Source organism: Lynx rufus, unplaced genomic scaffold (genome assembly GCF_022079265.1).
Source record: "Lynx rufus isolate CCGP_SWC_20201006 ecotype Redwood Valley unplaced genomic scaffold, mLynRuf1.p SCAF_6, whole genome shotgun sequence".
NCBI classification, from domain to species: domain Eukaryota; kingdom Metazoa; phylum Chordata; class Mammalia; order Carnivora; family Felidae; genus Lynx; species Lynx rufus.
Window position 1 is genome coordinate 104,513,724 of NW_025814878.1, and position 21,014 is coordinate 104,534,737.

Genomic DNA, 21,014 nt, shown 5'->3' on the forward strand with positions numbered 1-21,014 from the left:
TAAAACCCCTCAAATGCTGCTCATCCCCAACAGGCCAGAGCCTCTTGGCATTGCAGACTCCCTGTAAGCTAACCCTGCCCCTCTCCTGTCAATATCCCTCACCCCTATGCACCTGAGTCCCCTCTCATACCTTTGCTCATACCATCCCTTCCGCCTGGACCATCTACTTCAACCTCCCCCCCTCCCTGTTCTGTCTTCTCCTGCCCATTCTTTATGGGGCTACCAAGAGGTCAGGTCAAGAGAAGACCCCAGATTCAGCCAAGCTGGATCAGATGCCCGCTCACGTCTTATGTATCTTTCTACTGACAGATTTATAGACTGTTTCTGTGACTCCTCGCCTGCCCACCCTCACCAGATCGTTGAGGAGCAGAATCATCTTATTTATAACAGCATCCGTGCCCCTAGCGTGGTAGCTGGCCCAGTAAATACGATTTGAAGGAATAAAAGAGAGGCAGGAGGAAATGGATTTGGTAGCATTGCTCATAAATGCCAAAGACCCAGACAGCTTCTGCCCTGGCCAGGACCGCAGGAGAGAAGGGCCTGTGCAGCAAGACGGGGTGGGGAGTCCTCTCAGGAACAACCAGGGCTGTGAGTCCATTTCCCAAGGGCTCAAGGAACTCCCGGACCCTCTATGTAAAACTTAACAACACCGTGGAGTCACAGGCCCCCGTGAGCACCCCCTTACCACTCCCTAGCCTACTGCAGCCAAGGCCACATAGCCAAACTCAGCCCTCTCCTGTCCCCCGGGGCAGTAAGCTCAGACACATGGCCGGTTCCTTCCTCAACCAAAGGACCGGGCCTGGATCATGTGATTCCTGAAGGCAGCACTGCTCCCGGTAGGCCCTTGCTCCTGTCTAAGGTGCTGTCTCTCCGTCCCCCCATTTCAGAGCCCATCCCCCCACATCATGGCAGAGGGTGAACGGGGTCCCCCAGGACCAGCTCAGCCAGAATGGAAGCACCCTGGCCCCCAGCACAACAAGATGGGCCATGCCATCGCCTACCTACCTGGGACCCTTTTCCCAGACCTAAGACAAAATGCCACTTTCCCCAAGGGAGGAGAGAAAGGGGGCAGGAGGGAGTCCAGAACAAGGACCCAATGGAGAAGGAGAAACCAGGAGGAGCTTTGAGATCAGAATTAAATTCTTTAATACAAAATGCTTTTTTTAAGATATATCTGTATTTCTTTGTTGTTGTTTAAAAATAAATATGTACTACGGAATATCTCGAAAAACTGTACTAGAGACAAAGATGTGATGTTAATATCTTTTTCCCACAATTATTACGGATAAACAGTAGCACCAATAAATAAATGATAACAAATATTAAAATTAAAAAAGGAGAGAGATTTAGTATGTAGAATTCTCTATTTTTTCTTGTTTTGTTTTTACATATAAAAAACAGAATAGCCATGTCTATTTTATCAGAATCACATATATACATAAACATATATATATATATATATATATATACACAAAAACGCAAGTTGCCAAATATATATATAGTATGTAGATGTATATTGAAACCTTATTTCAAAGGAATGTGTGGTGGGGAACCAGGGAAAAGGGGAGGGCAGAGCTGAGTGTTAGCAAAATTAAATATCTGTTCAGGACAAGCTAGTGACTGTCCCCGATCAGGGAAAGAGAGATTGGAAACATGAATTTTATACACAAAGACCAGTACAAATAAGAGTGCAAGAGACAGCAAGAAGAGATACATCTCATAAATAGTTGAAATTAAATATTAACCAAGAATACTGAAAAAAACCCTACTCTTTAATTAAATTAACTGTTTTAATTTCTAATTAAAAAGGGGTATTAAATAAGTATCATATATAAAACACTTTCTCTTTTCTCTGCCTCCACGGTGGGCACGTGGATCCTGCCCTGTCTCTCTGTGCCGCGGGAAGGGTCGGGTCTGGGGACAGAGGAAGGTTAACCACTCACACACACACAGCCAGGTCTCCTGGGGGGGGACAGAACTAGTGGTTTCAATGGTCTGAGGACATCAGGCCCTCCTGGGCTGCACCCGGGAAGGGCAGGAGGCCCTTCCCTTGGAGGACAAGCTGTCACCAGGCGGCCCTTCCTCCATCAATGTCTCTCTTCTCTTCGCCAAGACATCTGTCAGCAGCCTCCTGGGCATCTCAGAGCAAGTGAAGACGAGCTGAAGGCTGCCCAGTCTCCTGAATCTTGCAGGCAGTGCCCCTGGGGGCAAGATGCCCGTGCAGCATGTGGAGAGGATCCCCAAAGTACAGCAGTGTCCTGAGGCTCCCCAAACTCCTGGTCAGAGCCAGCGTCCTCGTCCCTGTACCTGTCGTCTGTCCATGTGACTCGGGGTAGAGGCTTAGGGCCAGGGCTGGGTTTGTCGGTGTTCCCAAAAGCAGGCCAAATTTGCCCCCATGCCCTGGCCATGCACGCTTCTGGGCAGGGGAGGGGACCCTGGCCTTCCCGAGAGGGACCAAAAGATCATGCCAGAGTCTCTCCTCCCATCCTCTTCCCTGTTGGGATCTGGGTGGGGACATTCTCCTCCCAACTCAAGTCCACAGCAGTCAAATACATCCAGTGAAGACACCAATAACATTAGCAATGTTAATTTAAAAAAAGAATATATATATTTTATATATATATAAAATATATATATTTATTTTTATATATATAATATATATATATATAAATGTATGTATGTGGGTGGGTGTGTCTACAGGAATCCCAGAAATAAAACTCTCTAATCTTCCGGGCTTGGTGATTTAGCAGCAAGAAAAATAAAATGGCGATCCAATTCCAAGAGGGACCGTGCTTGGTCACCTGCCCGGGAATGCTTCTGCCGGAGTCTCGGCCTCCGGACCCAAAGTGCTCTGCGCAGAGTCTCCTCTTCCTTCATTTCAGGTTTCTGGATTAAGGATTGTTCTGTTGACGATGATGGCGGTGTGGTGGTGGTCGTGGTGGCGGCGTGGTTTCTGTGTCAGTCGTTCTGTATCAGTCTTTCCTGGTGAGAGGTCTGGTTCCCGAAACCCTGAGGGAGGCTCCTTCTTCCAGCCCGGCTCACCGCCTGGGCTTGTCACATCTGCGGGAGATGGGAAACAGAGGCCGGGGGTTAGGGCCAGGCGAGGGGACGCGGCGGCGAGGCAGGCAGCCTCCCCTTCCTGGGAGCCCGAGTCCCTGCAGCAGAGAGGAAGGTGAAAGCATCGTTCTGCCCGGAGGAGCCCAGCGTTGAGGGGAGAGCCAGCCCCTGCCCACGGAGGCCCCGCTGGAGCAGTAGCTACGTCCAGACTCCCATCTGCCCTCCAGAGCTTACAGTCTAGTCGAGACAAGACAAGGACGAGGGGACATTTCATCACAGGCAACAAATGAGCACGAACTAAAGAACAGTCCCTACTTGACATTTCAGAGCTAGTGGTGACCAAAGTTGGACCGAGTTAGTCAACAAAGAGTCCCCGCAGAAAGAGGGGTTTCAGCTCTGCCTCTATGGGGCTGGTTTGGACAACAGAGTGGGGAGAGGACCCCAAGCAAGGGGTGGGGCTGCCCCCAGGAAAGTGAGGCTCCCACGGGAGCGGGAACCAGAGAGGCGGGGAGGGACACATCTCCCATCACCACGCCCTCCCCTCCAGGCTCCGGCTGCAGGCCCCATCTTTCTTGAGCATGTTGGCAGCAGCAGGCCTCAGGTACCGGGGTGCCCCTCCTTTCCCATGTGCTGTGTAATTGATGGTGGGGGAGAGACGATCATCGACTGTGAGAGCTCCTGTCTAAGCAGAGGGGACGCCAAGAACTTTCTCGTCATGCCCCTGGCTCCTGGGCTGATTATCTTTTACCTTCTCTACTATGAGAGATCACAACTGGCCCTGCCCTTCTGAGAGCCTGGGAATGAGGATCCTAAGCCTCCAATTTGGGGTACTGAAGCTCCCCCTTACAGGGGAGGGCTCTAGAGGTTGGGGTGACTTCTGTCAGCCCCCAGGTCACTTCAGACACCCCATCCCAGAACATCTCTCTGCAGAATCATCACCACAGAAATCCTAAAATGACAAGTCCCTTATCTACCCTGAGGCCCCTGGGGCATGTGGAGACCCCTCATCAGACCCTGGAGGTGGGCAGAGCCCAAGCCCAGCACTCATATACACTTCCTGTCTTCACATACTACCAAGACAGACAGAAGTCTGCACAAACACCCCAGGGCCTCATCCCCAGCGCCCCCAGAACATCCACAAGCCACACGAACACGGGGGTGGGGGAGGCAAGCACATTCTAAGAACTTTGATAATGGAACATCTGGACTAGCTGGGGGTACCCTGACCCTGCCCAGGAGTCCCCATAAGCCCCCCACTAGGTGAAGTTTACACTGGCCCAGAGGGCTCCCAGCCTTTGTGCCCAGGCCGGACTGGTACAAGCTCCATTCAAGGCATCAAGATTGCCAGCCAAACTGTCAGGGCTCTGTGCTCCTGACCTTCCCCCCTGAACTCAGTCATATATTCACTTGCACACTTGCCACTTTCTAGGTCCTCACTGTGGTCAAAGGACAGTGGTACAGAGGCCTGGAGGGTTACACAGGTGAATAAAAGCCAGGCCCTGCCGTGAGGAGTTCACAATCTAATGTCAGGAAAGTGGGCACGCCAGGGCACCTGGGTGGCTCAGTCGGTTAAAGCGTCCAACTTTGGCTCAGGTCATGATCTCATGGCTCACGAGTTCAAGCCCTGCCTCGGGCTCTGTGCTGACAGCTCGGAGCCTGGAGCCTGCTTCTGTTTCTGCGTCTCCCTCTCTCTCTCTGCCCCTCCCCCGCTCGCACTCTCTCTTTCTCAGAAATAAATAAAAAAACATAAAAAAAAAAAAAAAAGGAAAGTGGGCACGTCCCACCCCCCACCCCATCCTGGGGGCATCTGGAAATATGTGGGTTGTTTGAGGCTGTCACCATGACTACTGGAGTATGAAAGGTATCTAGTGTCCCCAAATGTTAAATATCTTAACCACCCTAAACCAACAGCCAGAGCCTGTGCCCTCTGGGACCCCAGTCTAGGAGGGACTCAGACCTGCCCCTATGAGAGACACCGAGGGGATGAGATGCCCAGCGGTGCGGACTCCAGAGGGTGGTGGCAAGGCCCCCGAGAGTGTTTGCACTTGGTAGACGGCAGCGTCCCCCGCACCAGGAAGGGCCCCCGATACTAGCAGCAAAGGTAGTACTAACGACATCAGGACCAACAGCCACCACAGGACGCCTCAGGACCACAGGACACAACACTCAGCCTGCGTCCACACCATCACATTAAGCCACACCAGCCTGCCCCCTCAGGCAACCAGGGCCACCTCTGAACAGGCCCTCCCAGGCCAGGCCAGCACCTGCTGCCCACCACAGGGGCCTTGCGAGCAGAGAAGGCAGAGGTCAGTCACCAGGCAGGCAGCTAGAAGCCGAGCAAGCAGCTGGCCCCTCTCAGACGCGCCCGTGCGCACTCTCTCTCTCTTCCTTTCTCTCCCGGTCTCTGTGTGAAGCCCCTCTCTGACTCGCTCCCCCTCTGGGAACCAACCTGCAAGTACGTTCGTTTAACTCAAGCTGCCTCGCCTTGCAACGCGAGTCTGTGTTTTTGCAGGAACATTTACACGTCTGCGGATCTTGTACAAACAAATGCTTTCTCCGCTCTGAGCAAGGCCCACAGGGACTGCAAAAAGGCAAAAGGAAAGACATCTAAGCTAGAGCATCAGCAGAGAGAGAGAGAAAAAAAAAAAAAAACCATGCAACACCCCCTAACAGTCTGCAGCTACGCCCCCACCCAGCTTGTTGGCCCCCATACCCTTCCATGCCCTGGAAGGATCCAAGTGCTGCAGCAGAAGACAGAGAGAGCGGCGGAAAGAGGCAGCACTGGCTAGGAAGCCTGCCTGCAGGAAGAGGCAGACATAGATGGGCAGAGAGTGCAAGGAGAGGGCCACCATAAGGGGACTGCTGTCCCCTGGGGACAAGTACAAGCCTTGAGCCACAGGGCCCCCAACAGCCACCACCCCAGAAGGAGCACACATTGACTCTCCACCTGCTGGCGACAGCAATCTGAGCCGCCTTCTCCCCGTGCAAGGACTCACGCCCAGGCCCCTCCACCAAAGGTGGGCCGAAGTGGGATACGTCGGCAGGCCAAGCCCGGAGGCAGCGCCCACGGCCAGGCCACTGGTGACCAAAGGGCCCACCACAGCCTCCGACCCAGAGGAAGAGCCTCCAAACCGACAGGGAGGTTTCTTTGAGTGCCGTGGGTTCGACCAGAATAGGGGGCTCCCCTCCAGAGGCCCCAAATCCACGAGAAGGGGCTGCCATATGGTGCCTGACCCCACCCTCAGATGACAATACACTGCCTCACGTCATTCGCGCCCCTTCCTCGTGCCACGTCTGCCCTCCCCACCACCCTCAGCTTCCAGACAAGTGCAGAAGCCTGGAGCAGCGGAAACCAGTTGGGTGAGCAGGCACCAGTGCCTGGCACCCGTGCCAACGTGGGCCCGCCACCAGTGCCCAGTGGGTGAGAGAAAGGTGGTGCCCAGCCAAGCCGGTGTCCCCTCCTTGAATCCCCCAGGCCCGCTCTGCCCACCTGCCCACCCCGACCCCGGACCAGCACCACCACCACCAGGTCTAGCCACTGGTGCCAATTAGTGGAGCGAGAGTGAGAGAGAGACACTGGGGGGGAGAGGAGGAGGAAAGCCGGGAGAGGAAGGCAGGGGCAGGGTTAGGGGGTCCTGCAGGCGGGACTTTGATTGGGGGCCAGGGAGGCTCCAGGCAATGAGACAGCGGAGGCACCACGTACACGCTCCAGGATTTATACCGGGATTTCTTGCGCTTTCTTTTTTGCCCCTTTCCCTTTCCTCGAACTGATTTTCTGGAAAATAAAAAAACAGAGACAGACAAAGAGAGAGCGAGGGGGAAGGGGAGAGGAAAAGAAGCAGTGAGGAGGGCACACTTCCCGGAACGAGGCATCGGGAGGCTAGGGAACTCCAGGAAAGAGCTTGCACACGAACACGCACGCACAGGCTGGGGTAGCAGACACTCAATGGCTCCTTCTTCTCGTTTTGGCCACCCTAGGGTGGCCAACCCAGCCTCCGGCAATGCTTGGATGGGAAGCAGAGGCTGGGTGGAGGGCACAGGACCCAAAGGCCTGCATGCTCCTGGCAGCTCCTGGCAGGGGACAAAGCCCCCTGGGCAGGATCTTTGTCCAGAACCCTGTGCAAGTGTGACCCTGAAGGTCGGGGACTGTAAAAGGTAGGCCAGAGTTTGGGGAGGGCAGAGACTTGATGCGATGGGAGCAGAGGTGGGGGGTGGCAGGCTGTGCTTCAGGCACCTGCCTTCATTTCCCAGTGCAACAGCAAAGGGGTCCCTCCAGGGGCCCCGCCTCTGCAAATCCCAGCGTGGGGGGGGGGGGGAGCTACATTGGGAGCTGGCACAAGACCAAGGGCGGCACATGAAAGGCGCCAGCCTGCCCAGCCATACCCTGGGCCGAGAGGCGGGGATGGGTGCCCTCAGAGCCCCAGGCAGGCGGTAGGGTGGGGTGGGAGTTAGGGAGGCATGGGAGGAGGAGCCTGGGCGTTACTTGGCAGGGAGTTCTCTCCCCAGCCTGTCAAAGCCTGCTACACCATCTCACCAGACTCTCTTCCGAGCCCAGGCGAGCCCCCCACTCTCCCTGTGGCAAAGCAGGCATTTGGGAAACCGGCAAGGGGGGCAGGCTGAAGCCTGTCCCCCTCAAGGGAACCAGCACTCTCCACACCTGCCAGGCCAGAGGATGCCCAGAATGTCTGCCACATGGGGAAGAAATGAGGGGAAGGCACTGAGAAGAAGGGCCAGACTATTCCCTCCAGGAGAAAGCACTGGGAAAGGGGAAGGTCTACACACACACACAAACTCACTCTCTCTCGCTCTCTCTCTCTGAGCCTGCTCTCCCAAACCACTGCTCTGGTAGCCACAGCAATTCTGGAAGTTGGGGACTTAGGGAAGAGGTAAGGGGCTGGGGCCTAGGAGTTTCTATGTCCCTAGAGCTTTGGGGGCAGACGGGATGGTGAGGTGGGGGAGGAAAGGGCACAGGTGCTCTCTCTCATTCTCTTTCCCTGCAGGCCTGCCCCCTTGCCAGTTGCTCACCCAGTTTTGAAGCCTCACTGCCCCCAGACTATGCCCCCCTGCTCCATCCTGACCCAACCCTCCACACTGAGCAACTGGAAGCCTCAGAAAATGACCAACATTCAACTCACTTCTCCCTGGCCAGGAGGGCTGAGTGTCTCTGGCCTGCCTCACTGCTACAGGAGGGCATCACCAAGGAAACATCTCAGCCGGACCCAAGTCCAACTGCGCCACCACAGCAGCCGCCGTAAGAGGCCGTTTCCCCTGGCACACAAAAGGTCTCTCTGTCACCTACTCCCTCTCCCTGCGGTGGGTGATGGGAGACTAGAGCAAGCCAGGGACCCAGTGTCCGCGCTGCCCCCTGACACACCAAAACTTCAAGTCCCGGCCAGGAATGACCCGGAGACCTGGAATGCATTGTCTCTTCCAAAGGAAGCTCCAGGCTCCAGGCTGGGTTTTGTCCCTAATTCTAGAGACATAATCCTCGAGTCTGCTCAATCCCACTACTACCACCACAAGTCCTCAGGAGACCAACTCCCTGACCCAGTGAAGCCATCAGACCCCCCCCCACCGCCCCCACCCCCGACAGAGGAAGCCAAGAACCCCAAACCAAGATAACGGGCCAAGGAGAGGGAGAGGAGCTAAAGTCATGGCTACTTACTTTTCTTTCGCTCTATCTTTCTTTGGTCTGCAGCGGGCAGAGAAAAAGAGAAGAACAAAACAGAGAAGGGTTGAGATGGTGATGAGACCAACAAGAAGAGTCACATACTACTATGACATATCAACGCACTTTTAATCTCTTGACGCAAACTAACGCATTTAATCCTTCTAACGATGCTATGGGGTACCTAGCGTTATTATGCCCGTTTCCAGATGTAGACACTGAGGCACAGTGAGGTAAAATTAAAGTCGCCCAAGGTGCCACAGTGGGAAGGTGGACATGGGCCAACCCCGCCGCCACGTGCTGAACGAATGAGCCCGTGACCCCATCCTCACCTGCATTCACATTTGCTATGCTGTAGGAAGCTCATCTCCCCTATGTGCTGGCCTTGATGAGGTTTGATCCGCATAATCTAGAGGGAAAGGAAGCAGATCACAGAGGTTAGTGACCCAGCCAGCCATACCCAGATGGGACACCCCATGGCTCTTGCCACTCAGCACCCAGGGGTTCTACAGAGCAGGGGTGGGGGACAGAGGCAGGAGGGACCAGGGGCTCCGCCAGAAAGAGCCTCGGGCCCACCCCAACGTCCCCAACCCTGCTGATCTCAAGGAGCCCCTGTTCTTCTTGAGGGCAGACATGGCTGCACGGGTTGGCCAGGCTGGGAATTCAGGTCCTGGGTTCTCACCGGTCCCAATCCCTCCCCTCCTTTTATTTCCTCTAGGCTTTACCCTCATCCCTGGTAGCTACCCAAGAGCCACCCTCCCTGGGGTCTCAGAGCTCCCTCCCACCCTGTTCAAGCTGAGATGTGCCCTGTCGCTGCGAAGCACCAAACAACTGGCTTTTAAACCTCTCCACGGACCAGGCTCATCCAGCTTCCCAGATAGAGCCCCCAAAGAGGAAGGGCCCTCTTCCTCCAAGAGAGGAAGAGAAGGCCTCCTGTCACAGGCGTCAGCCCCTGTGGGACTGGGGAATGTAGGCATCTTTTTCTCCAAAGAAAGCAAGACTCCCCCACACGTCCCTGCGACGGACCCAGGGGCAGGAGCGGAGCAAGTCAAGTCTGGCTCCTCCTCTCAAGAGCTGCCCAGCAAAGGGCCTGGGACCACCTGTTCCCCAAGTCTAACCCCCCCTCCCACCCCCACTCCCTGCCGATGCCCACCTGCATGGTGATGTTGAACTCCTCCGTGGGCACACACTCCAGGCCCTCGTCATTGCAACAGCCCCCGCATCGCATCAGGGGCACGCAGGATGGCTTGAAGATATACTCGATCTCATCAGGGTACTCCTGGAAGATGTCCACCAGGGTCTCGATGGGACGGCAGTAGCTGCGCTGGTAGACATCCATGAACTTCACCACTGCGTGGGATGGGGTGACACGTGAGCCCAGCAGGTCACACGAGAGATGGCCGGCTCCTAACTCCGCCCAGCTTGGGAAGGCCGCCCCTCAGAGTGCCTGTGAGAGGTGCCCACTTTCGGGCCGGTCCTTCCAAAACTCTAACCTAGGTCCCTCCGGCTGTGGTTGGCATCCTTCCCTAAGCTTTCCACCATCAGCACTGATGAAGGCCTGGTTTTATTCCAAAGATCACACCAGGCTGTCAGGTTCTGCCAGAGATAACCTGCCACATGTGATCCCGCTGCCTCGCCATGACAGCCGAGCGCATTCTTGGGTCAGCCTCGATGCCAGGACATAGTTCGAGCACGAGTTTACTTGTTGAGGGGTGATCTAAGTTGCCCGTGAAAGGAGCAACAGCCAGCTTGGCAAACCTACTTCCCGTTTTCCTACGACCTCTGCCACACCACCCTCCACCCCAACAGCCAATTAATGAGCACTTATTATATGCTGAGCAAGGTGTGCAGTAGCCCATAGTTTTCACGGCCAACAATTCTCCCCGCACGACACCATCAGGTTCCAGTAGGAGGCCCATTTTACCAAGAGGGAACTGGAGGTTCAGAGAGGCTGAGTAACTCGCCCCAAGGCCACACTTCACTAAGTGTTAAGAGTTCAAATCAGTTCTGCCATGGAAGCCTTCCCAAGGCAAGCGACATCGTGTGAAAACAGAGGGGAAGCGCTGTGCCACCTGCCAGACCCCTCCCCAGACGCAGGCTGGGAAAGCGGTAAGCATCAGCACAGGGCCTGGGCCGGCCAGGAATCAGCAGGTGGCAGTGGGTGGGCACACTATGCAGGCCCTGCCAGCCACCGATAACCCCGCCCAAGAGGGCAAACTGCTTGCATCATGGAAAAAACGGTGCTGCCATTGCAGCCACGGAGCGTTTCTAGAAGCTGATCTGGAGGGAGAGCAGGGTAAAGACAGCTTCCCAGGCTGGCCGTGGAGCCTGGGGTGCACTGGAGCATGAAGGGGTAATTCTAGGCCACAGGGGCGGGGTCCTTGAGAATAGATGCAATCAGGACCTGGACTGAGGACTCCAAATTGTGGCCCAGACTGCCACTCTCCCTCTCTCCCTTTCTCTCTGACACACACACACACACACACACACACACACACACACACACAGAGTAATCCTGTCCCTGAAACGTATTTCCCCTGCACAGGAAGAAGGAGCAGCACCCAGGCCATGAAGTAGTCCAAGCTCAGGCCATGACTTGGTGTAACCTTGGGCCAGTTCCTCCCTCTCTGGGCCTCAGACTGCACATCTGTGTAAATGGGTTGGCGGGGGGGGGGGCATGTTTAAAGACACTGAGAGCGAGGCTGAAATGTGGGGTTTTGTCTTCCCTTTCCAGCCCTGTGAATAAGCATTCTTTGTCAGCCCAGGTAACAGTCTGGAACCTCACCAAGGCATGTGAAGGGCCACCTCCTAGCCTGCCTCTCCCAGAAACAAGCTGAGCCTCCCCCTCCCTCCAGAGGGTAAAGGAAGATGAGCCCCGGGGAGCAGGGTTGAGGGGCATATACACAATAGGTGGGTTGAAATTTGGGAGCTGAGGGGAAGGCCACAGTTGTGACAACAGCAGGATAGTCCCTGGCCTTGCCTGAGATCTACTTCCCCTATGCAGACAACAGGCATAGAATTCTCTCCTCCACCCTCAGAGGGGTTAAGGCAAAGCACCTTCAAAAAGAATGAAGCCCAGGGATCCGAAGAAGCCCTTTTCTAATCCAAGTCTATATCGAAGATGACTGAAGAATTCTTGACCTGACACTGTGTTATGGCTGGGGACACAGGTGGCCAGGTTTGGGGCCCCACCCAAGACAGGAAAGCAGAAAGGTCTGGCCTGGGCCGTGGCCGTGGGTTGCTGAAGCTAAAAAGACACAGGCAAGGAATTCCTTGGAAAAGCTCCCTGGAATCCCTAAGGGCCGTGCGGCGGAGGAAGGTAGAGGGGAGAACCTCACCCAAACCCTTCACGCCCCAGCCACTGCCTCTAAGGAAAACCGTCCCACTTCTGCACAGGCCATAAACATACGTCTACTCCAACATCAAGCTGTCTTGCTTTTCCTTATTTCTTGAAGACAATCTTTTCCCCAAGCAAACAAAGACCATTTGCTTGCCTCTCCCAGACCACAGAGACCACCGAGAGACCGATGGCGGGTGGGCACACACTGGGAGCCAGGAGCTGTGAGTGGCACAAGCTGTGGAGTGGCTGGGAAGCCAGGCCCCGGGCCAAGGAAAGAGCTCCTGAGGGAAGGAGGCAGAACCGGCTGGGCATCACCACCGGCCCAGGGAGTGCAAACACCGCCCCTGGCCACTACCCTGGGCCACGCTGGATTTGGGTCAGAAAACGCGCCCCAAGGAAGACCCCAGGGCCTTCTCTCCTCAGGGGTGGGGAGCTGGGGGAGTGGCATCAGGCATTCCTCCCCCAGGCTGAAGCAGAGGCCGCATTCAGTGTTGGGGGAGAGCCAGGGCTTCCCTGGAGAAATGGGAGGGTCCCTGCTCCAAACCACAGAGGAACAAAAGGCAGGCGGACTCTAGTTGGGCAGGGGGCGGGGCACCTGGGAGCTACAGCCAGCCCTCTGCTGGCCCAGGAGGGAAGTTCACAGCACCTAAACCCATCCCACCCAGAGGGCAGAGGAGATTATAGGGCCTTCTCTCCACCCGCTAAGGAATGCAGACTGTGGGGAGGGGTCCTACGAGGTGGGGCCCCCCTGCACCTCCAGCTCACGCACAGCTAGTTCGCTGGACAGCAAGGGTCACAGCCCCCTCCACAGAGGCCCCACAGGTGTGATGCAGCTGGGTTGGATGTGACAGAGAATACCCATCCTCCCCTGAGGGCAGGTGGGACAAGGGACACCTCCCTTGACACCGGGGATCTTTGAACACTGCCTTCCTGGTCTGTGCTCACGGCTGCCTCTCCAAGTAAAATTTTACTGGAAAGAGCAGAAGGAAAAGGCAACACGTCCTATTTGTAGCAGAGGCCTGACTAGGAAAGAGAGTCCTCCAGAACAAAGGGTTACTCTCATGGTGCTCCCCTCTTCCCTTCTTGATCCCCATCCCTGCACCCCTTTCCTGCCCCCATAGCCCTGAAAGAAAGGAATTGGCCCTCCCCACCCATCCCCTGGGGAGACAGGTACCCCACCCAAGAGCCAGGGGGACTCACCTTCGTGGGGTTTGTGCTCTCCATCTGCCATGGGTGCAGCCTGGGACCACTGAGGACAAAACAAAGAGCAAAACACGGGCATGAGCAGGATGCAAAGGCCCAGCCACCCGCCCAGGCAGCAGCCTCTGGCTTCTCCAAGGCTGCTGGGTGGAACAAGGCACCTGCAGGGCTCCCCACAGCACAGAGCATGCCCTCCACCCCTGCACTGCTCTAATTCTGAAGGAAGAAAGAAACTAAGCAGATATTGGGGGGTGGGAAACTAAAAATACAGGAGAAAAACACCAGAATGCTGTGCTGTCCAGGTCCCCGCCCCTTCCCCACATTACCTCCCTCCTAGCTCCCCCCCCACTCCCCATCCCCCGCCCACACACACCCCTGGCCACAACGGTCCATTGCTGAGTTAAGTTAATTTTCTCAGACCCCTGACTCCCTGGTCCAAAGCCACGGTAAGTATTAAGGTCAAATAGGAGGACAAATTTGGACTGAGGCAGGAAGGAAAGACTGGGGGCGAGAAAAACAACATGGTGACCTTCTCTTGCTGACATGACAAATACCAGGGTGAGCTGGTGCTGGGGAGGGCGAGGGGGGTGCAGAGGAACGAAGGGCGCCAACCACCCTCCCCCATCCAAACTCCTCCTTCCTCGGGAACATTCAGCAGATATCCTCAGGTATATTCAGCAAACCCACAGGTTGTCTAGATGGTAAAACCAGGGAGGAAACCCTGCAGGAGGGGAGAGCCCATTGCTCCCAGCACACAAATCTCCCCAGAGCCTGAATGTATCTCCAGAGCCCCAAGCCTCACACTCCCACCTCACTCTCTGGTTTCTTCTCCCTCCCAGACCGAGGGGGTCCCAAGCCCCTCTCACCTGGCTGTGCACTCTCCTCAAAGGCAACCAGGAAAGCCTTCTATGCCTTAGCACTACCCAGCCCCTAGGGGGCCCCCTGCACCTCCTAGGCCGAGGCTTCCCCTATCCTCCCCATCCCTCCCCACCCCCACGAGATCATTCCTCCCCTCCCCACAAGCTGTGAAGGTCAACAAGCCCAACCATGTGGACCTGACAGCTAGGAGCAGGCAAAGGCTTCTCCCAGCCCTTCAAGTAGGCCTTTGGTTCTCACCAGCTGGCCACCTCACTTGCCCTTCTTCGGGGGCAGATCCCCAGCAGCAGAACTGTACTCCAGCCCACGGAACTGCAGACCCCCCTGACAGAGTCTCACTGTCTGTCTGTCTTGTCTGTCTGTCTCCTTCCCACACATCCCCAGGGCACCCCAGATCCCCCAGCCTTGTCCCTAGGGCCAAGGTCAGGTAACAGTTTCCAGGATCCCAGCTGGATAGACTTCCATTGCAGCTCTCCCTCAGGGACCCCCTGGAGTCTCCACTTTGCCTCTCACCCATCCCAACGATACCCTCTGGTTTCCTTCTGCCAATGTTCTCTCTATGTCCTCCGCTCCTCTTGGGCCCCAATGAGGAAAGGGGACAGAAACTTCTTAACCCCCTCCAAGGCCAGGGGGCACTGGGAGGGGTGGCTCTAGGCAGGGAGAGGCCAGGTGCCCTTCTCTGGGGGCCTCTGAAGGTCACAGTGTGGCCAGGCTGCCATTCCTCCCCCTCCCCCCCCCCCCTCCTTGGAGGCCTGGAGCCAAGGCCTTTGTGCCAGCGTCTGAGGAACTCAGAGTGGCAGCAGGGACCCCAGCCCATTTCCTTCCTTCTGCCTCTCTCCAAGGGGACTCTGGCTGAGGAAAGGTACAAGAGAAGAGCATAAAAGGACCCCTTCGGTGACTCTGAGAAGCAAGTTGGGTGGGCAAGTTTGGAGTTCCAAAAAACCACCTGCTCCTGCTCCAACACCCCCCATTTCACCAGGACAAAGTGTGTTTGCAAGGCTGGCAGGAGCTCCTTCCAAAGGTGCGGGGAAAGCTGGTCCCACACTATCCATATCACAGCAAAATTTAAGCCATTTTTCCAAAAAGTGTAAAGTGGAATAATGACACTATTTAATTCCTCCCTTAGCCCATCCCCATAAAAGCTAAAGGCACAGCTCGGAAGTGTGGGGGAGGGGAGCAAAGCAGACTGTCACCGAGTCCGGACTTTAGGTAGTCTGACAAAGCACCAGGGTGGGCCCTTGCACCCCGACCTCTGACAGTGATCATCCTTTCCCTGGCCGCTGGGGTCAGAGGCGGGTTACACGGGTCTTCTCATCAGAGGGTAGTGAAAAGTAGAAAGGTGGCAGGGGCTTCTCTCCACTTTAGGGAAGAAATGGGGAAGGGGTGTCAAGAAATTTCCTCCTAGCACAGGAGAGGGCTAGGGGCTGGGGACGGTGGGGGGGGGGGGGGTTCTCCAGATCCTCTGGCTAGGGATACCTCGAGAGGTCACCTTCCCGTGGAGGGCCGGCGGGGGGAGGGGCGCCGCTCGCCGCCCGGGGCTCCCCGCTCGGGCCGCCGAGGCTCCGGGAACACGCGGCCGGCCAGGCCCGGGCTGATGTAATCGGCTCCGCGCCGCGCGCGCCCGGCCGGGCGGGGGAGGGCGGGCACCGAGCGGGACGCGAGCGGGGACGGGCGGGGGTGCCTTGGCGCAGGTGGCCCGGCGGAGACCGGGGGTCCCCTCGGCAATCCACCCCGAAACTTTTCTCAAACTCGTGGCGAGGGCCGAAGAGATCGAGCTGCAGTGACAGCAAGCCCCCTCTCTCGCCCGCGCCCTGCCCCCTCCACGCTCTCAGCCCTCCCTCGGCCCAAGGTCTGGGCACCCCCCTGCCCGTTGGGCTCCGGCTCCCGCCCCCGCTGCCCGGACTTCCAGTTCGTCGGGGACCAGCGGCCAGGAGCAAACTTCAGCCGCCGGCGGCAGCGCAAGCCCAGCCCCCTCGGCCTCCTCCTCCGGCTCCCGCCCTCCGCTGGTCGGCCCAGATCGTACGTGCGGTGACTCTGGTGGGTGGGCAGGGCCCGCGTGGGCGGTGAGATTCTATCCTGGTGCCCTCCCACCTAGCGCGCGCCCCCTCCCCCTACACGTACGAGGATTGAGGGGGTAGCCGCGCGCCCGGTGCCCAAGGACCCTCGTGGGGTACGGAGCCCCCACGCGCGCGCTCGCACGCACGTCCCCAGCGGGGAGAGGCGCTCGAAGCGGCCCGCGACGCCTGGTGGGCACGGCCGCTTACCTTGGCATGGTGGAGGTAGAGCAGCAAGGCAAGGCTCCAATGCACCCAAGAGAGCAGAAAGTTCATGGTTTCGGAGGCCCGGCCGGGGCCGGCGCGGCTAGCGCTCCCTCTCCGGCTCGGGCTGCGGGGCGGCCCGCTCTCCTCGGCGCCTAGGCGGGCTCCTCTTCCTCCCGGAGCCGAGGCCCGGGCCAGGGCCTGGGTCGCGCGCGCGGCTGGGGCACTGTCTGCGCACACAGCCGCCTCACCCGTCCATGAGCCCGGCTTCCGAGCTCCGAGTCGCCACCGCGGCCCCCTCTCCTCTTCCTTCTCTTCTTCCTCCTCCCCCTCCTCCGACTGCGGCTCCTCCCGGCCCGGGCTAGCACTTCTCCCGGTTCCGCTCGGCTCGGCTGCCCCGGCGCGGACCACGGCTCCTCCGGAGCGAGAACAACCCAGAAGTTGGACGAAAAGTTTCACTGCAATGCCGCGAGCCCCGACCCCCTCCACCCCGCCTCCAGGCGCGGGCTCCGGCTCTTGCCCGCGGCTCGCCGCCGCGTCCACCCTCGGCCGCCGGCCGGGGAGGAGGTGGGCGCTGGGGCGGGGGGCGGTGTCTGTCTGTCTGTCCGTCAGCGCTGCTGGTCCGATGCAGGATCCCAAGGGGGAGGGCTCACGCCGCGCTCTGGCGGTCACCCCCAAAAGCAGGTCACTCACTTTGCCCCTGTCCCTGTCGTTGCTCGCTCGCCTGCGCGCGCTCTCTGACCCCGTCTCTCTCTCTTCCTCGACTTCTCTCTGGAGCTCTTGCTACCTCTTTCTTCTCTCTGCTGGTTTCCAAAATCCGAAGTGATTTGGAGAAGTAAAGGAGCAATCTCCCCAAACGGTCGGCCCGATTTAAGCGGGGAATGGGAAGCAAAAATAAATTAAAACGGGAAAAAAATGTGGATATTTAAAATTGCTTAAGAAAAAAAAGAGGAGGGTAAACCCTGGATAAATGAATATCGAATTCCAGTGCGGAGACCTCTGGCTAGTGACCCCGCCGGTTCGTCCGCCTCGCCGCTGCGCCTCCCGACCCAGCGCCGCTGCCGCCGGCTCCACTCGCCCCCCGCGCCGCGGCCTCCTCGCAGCCCGGCTGCCCCAAGCCTCTGCGCTCCTCACCACTAGCGGCCGCTTAAAAATCAGACCCGGCTTGTCCCCGCCTGGACCCCGCCCTTGGAACGCCCTGGGGGCGGGGACAGGCCCAGTCTCGGCGCCTCTCCCGCTGCCCCGCGTGCCCCTCGGGCCTTCCCCTGGGACGTGTAGCAAAGCCTGCCCCCCTACCCGTAAAGGGGAAGCTCGACCCCCACCTAGGTTCACAGCCCGAAAATTACCCATCCGCCCCCCTTTGCTCAGACACACACACGCCCGCGTGGTATTGGGGGGAAGGGAACAGGAAAGTGAGGTTATGTGCGGACAGGGCTCGAGAGCTATTCCTTCTTTGCTGGGAATATTGGAGGGAGGGGCGTCGGGGAGGGCAGGGAGTCGGATAGGGACGGGTGGGGAGAAGGACATACAGATCTATTGGAATCCTGGGGTGACCCCTGGCCTTCTTCCCACTCCAGCACTCTCAGCCCGCCCCCCCCCCCACACACACACACACTCACACTGACACACGCGTCCTCACTCACACGCAGACTCTGCTCTCCCAAGTTCACCAGCTTCCCTGTGGTGGCCGAGCGCCCCCTAGTGACTACTGCCCGCACACCCCAGCTCTGGCTTAAGAGGGAATGGGCTTCAGGAAGAGGGTGGAGGGACACTACCCCTGACTCCCTCGTTTCTGACCTCCCTAACAGAGGCATGTTTGGGACTCGAATGGACCCGTGTGCAGCGAGCCCAATGCTGGGCACAGGAGACATGATGTACCCATGTGGACAATGTGCCCATCTGGAGACCTCATCTGGCCTGCTGACATCAGAGTGAGCTACAGCCAACAGACTGGGGTGACTGGGGTCCTTTGGGAAGTGTCCAGGGAGACTTTCCTGGGGAAAATTATTTGGCACTAAGTTTGTGGGGCTGAAAATGGGAAGCCGTGTGGTTCTGGGGTTAGTCAGTGGCCCAGAGGAAAGAGGACCTGTTGGAGCCCACGTATGCACTGTGGAGTCTGGCAGAGCCCAAAGGGAGAGGCAGCCGGGCAGACAGAAGCCCTTGTTCCTGCTCTCCCCCCCAACCCCAGATGTTGCCAGGGAACTGAGGCCAGGGGGCTGGTGGGGGCGGATGGAGGCCAGGGCCTAAGTGATGATTCAAACCTACTCACCAACGCTAAGGAACGTCTGTAGGCCAGCTGCCCGGAGCTCCCACCAGGCTGGGGGCCAAGCCTTCTATCAGCCCCAGCCCAGGCTCTTAGCTCATCTTCTGAACAGAATTGGGGTTTCTCCTTGGTACCCCTAGACCCCCAGGGTCCCTTGCCTACTTCTCCCAGCTGGCAGCCTCTCTCCTCTTTCCCCCAGTCCCCCCCTTCCTTCAAAGCTCCCCTCTCCCCCAACTCCCCCGGTCTTCCCTGAGTGCTCCCGAGGCCCCCCACCCCACCCTTGCATATAGGAACCAGCCTGGAAAAATTCCTGGTTGGGCTTTGACCCAATAGCTCCCAGGTTCCCCCCAGGGAACAAAGAGGGGGTTCTGATACCTGAGGGAAGAGAGGGACCAACCAGTCTCATTATGAATCCAGATCAGTGCCAGGCCCAGGGCTGATGTAGCCTCTGTGAGTGCCGGGGCTGAGAACTGGACTGTGACGGCATCCCCCAAATTGACCAAACGATCCAGGGAGGTTACTCAGCCAACCCCCTGCCTAAGCACATGGTGCTAGGTTACCTTTTTAGTAGCCCAATTCCACACGACTGGTGTCCTGATGCCCCTATGAGCAGAAGGGCTGCCCACTCCCATCCCATCCTACCCTTTCCATCATTCATGCCTCCAGTCCTGCCTGAACCACCTGGCAGGCTCCCCAGCACAGGGACGAGGTCTCTTTCCAGTTAGGAAATGTTTATTTGCTGGCTCAGGGCCCCCCTCCTTACCTAGGCTCCATGCTCCAAGCTCTGCATGGAAGATAGAAGCGAAGCCCTTAAACATCCTCCTTCCAACCTGGTCTACATCTAGTGCAGCCAGAGCACAAGGTGTGTGGGGGCTTTGGCAGAGATCCCCTCCCTCACCCCTGCAGAGCAAAGGAGCAGGCAGAGCCCAGGACAGAGTCTCCCAGCAGCACGAGCAGGGGCTCACCCTGGTCCCCTCCACGGCATCCTTCTCACCTCAGCCTTCCCTGGCCCCTCAGGGGCCAGAAGAAGGGGTCATAGTAAAAGACCCTGAATTGGAGAGGAGAATGGAGGGGTTCCAAGGTGGAGGTGGGTGTCATTGTCATAATAATCCCTGGGCTCTCCCCAAACTGACCCAAACATCCCCCTTGGTGGTATTCAGCAAGGTGTGTTTCAGCTACCTATGTGAGATTCCCTCCTCTGTGGGCTTGGCCCAGGGAACCAAGGGAATGAGGGGGCCGAACTGCACCCTGACCTGAGGAGCTTTTGAGCAAGCTTCATTGGTGGGGAGGGGTCTCCCAGCCCCGCCCTTCATTTCAGAGACACAGCCTGGTGGTGACTCAGAGGAGGGTCAACTCTGGATGCTATCCCCCAGGGCGGTGTCACCAGCTTTCCCGACAATACGCTGTAATGATGTACAATACCCGGCCAGTGCCCACGTGAGCATCGCATTGAGAGCCCGACACACCTGGGTCGCCAAAAAAGGGGACGAAGGACACAGAATCAGGAATGCAAATCAACAATCGGTAGACCACATCGTGTCTCTCCAGCACCATCTCCTCTGACAGACTTAATCCCCCCAACATGCTCCCTCCACAGGTCGCTGAAGGGCTGGGAGTCCCAGGACACACTGAACCCCCAGAGAATCCCAAGCACACAGAAGGACCCAAGGTCACCTAACAACATGGGGGGGTGAGGCACGGAGCAGAGAGCAGCCCAGACAGAGGTCATGCTGGGTCCCCTCCAAGGGCATCCTCTGCCCCACTCAGAGGGCCCCACCTCAGGACCAGGGCAGTCTCAGCTTATGGCTCTGAGACAGTTCAAAAGGAGCCAAAGAGGAAGGGGAAGGTGTTCCAGGTGAGGGGGAAGTGAGGAGAGGGGTGGGGGTGGGGGTAGAGAAGAGCGTGAAAGGTGGCCAGGAGCCAACAGTGGCCCCAGACAAAAGAAGTAGTGATGAGGCCCAAGGCACAATAGTTGTACTTTGTCCTAACGTCCTGTTACTCTGATGTTCAGGGAAGCTCTTGCCTGTGTGGGTGTGGGCAATTAACCTCCAAACCCTCGGATGAAGGGACAGAGCCCCTCCGAAGTGAGGAAACAAGGAGAGGAGAGAGTTGCTGATTCTTGCTGTTGCCTAAACATTTCTCCAGGTGGTTCCGCTGTGATGGAAGAAAGGTCTCCTCCCTCACACCATCCCCTGACTCCCAGACACCTAACCGGACACAGATCGGATCCACTGGAAGGGCAGGAATACCAACGTGTTGGATTGAAGGAGAGAGAATTGGAGTGGTTCCCTTCAATTCCCTCTCTCCGTTGGTAAGTCAATCTCTCTGTCTCTGTCTCTTTCTCCCCCCACC

General features: G+C 57.5%; 1 protein-coding gene across 1 annotated transcript; it reads right to left on the minus strand.

Annotated features, from left to right (window-relative positions):
• Nucleotides 1-1,345: 1,345 nt before the first annotated feature.
• VEGFA (vascular endothelial growth factor A) lies at nt 1,346-19,436 on the minus strand. Its single transcript, XM_047103033.1, has 10 exons — nt 19,426-19,436; nt 18,019-18,130; nt 16,406-17,182; nt 13,266-13,314; nt 9,879-10,075; nt 9,058-9,134; nt 8,723-8,749; nt 6,761-6,832; nt 5,507-5,638; nt 1,346-3,060 (listed from the first exon to the last, which is right to left on the minus strand). The coding sequence occupies exons 1-10, from the start codon at nt 19,434-19,436 to the stop codon at nt 3,039-3,041; spliced, it is 1,476 nt and encodes a 491-aa protein (XP_046958989.1). The 3' UTR covers nt 1,346-3,038.
• Nucleotides 19,437-21,014: the final 1,578 nt, after the last annotated feature.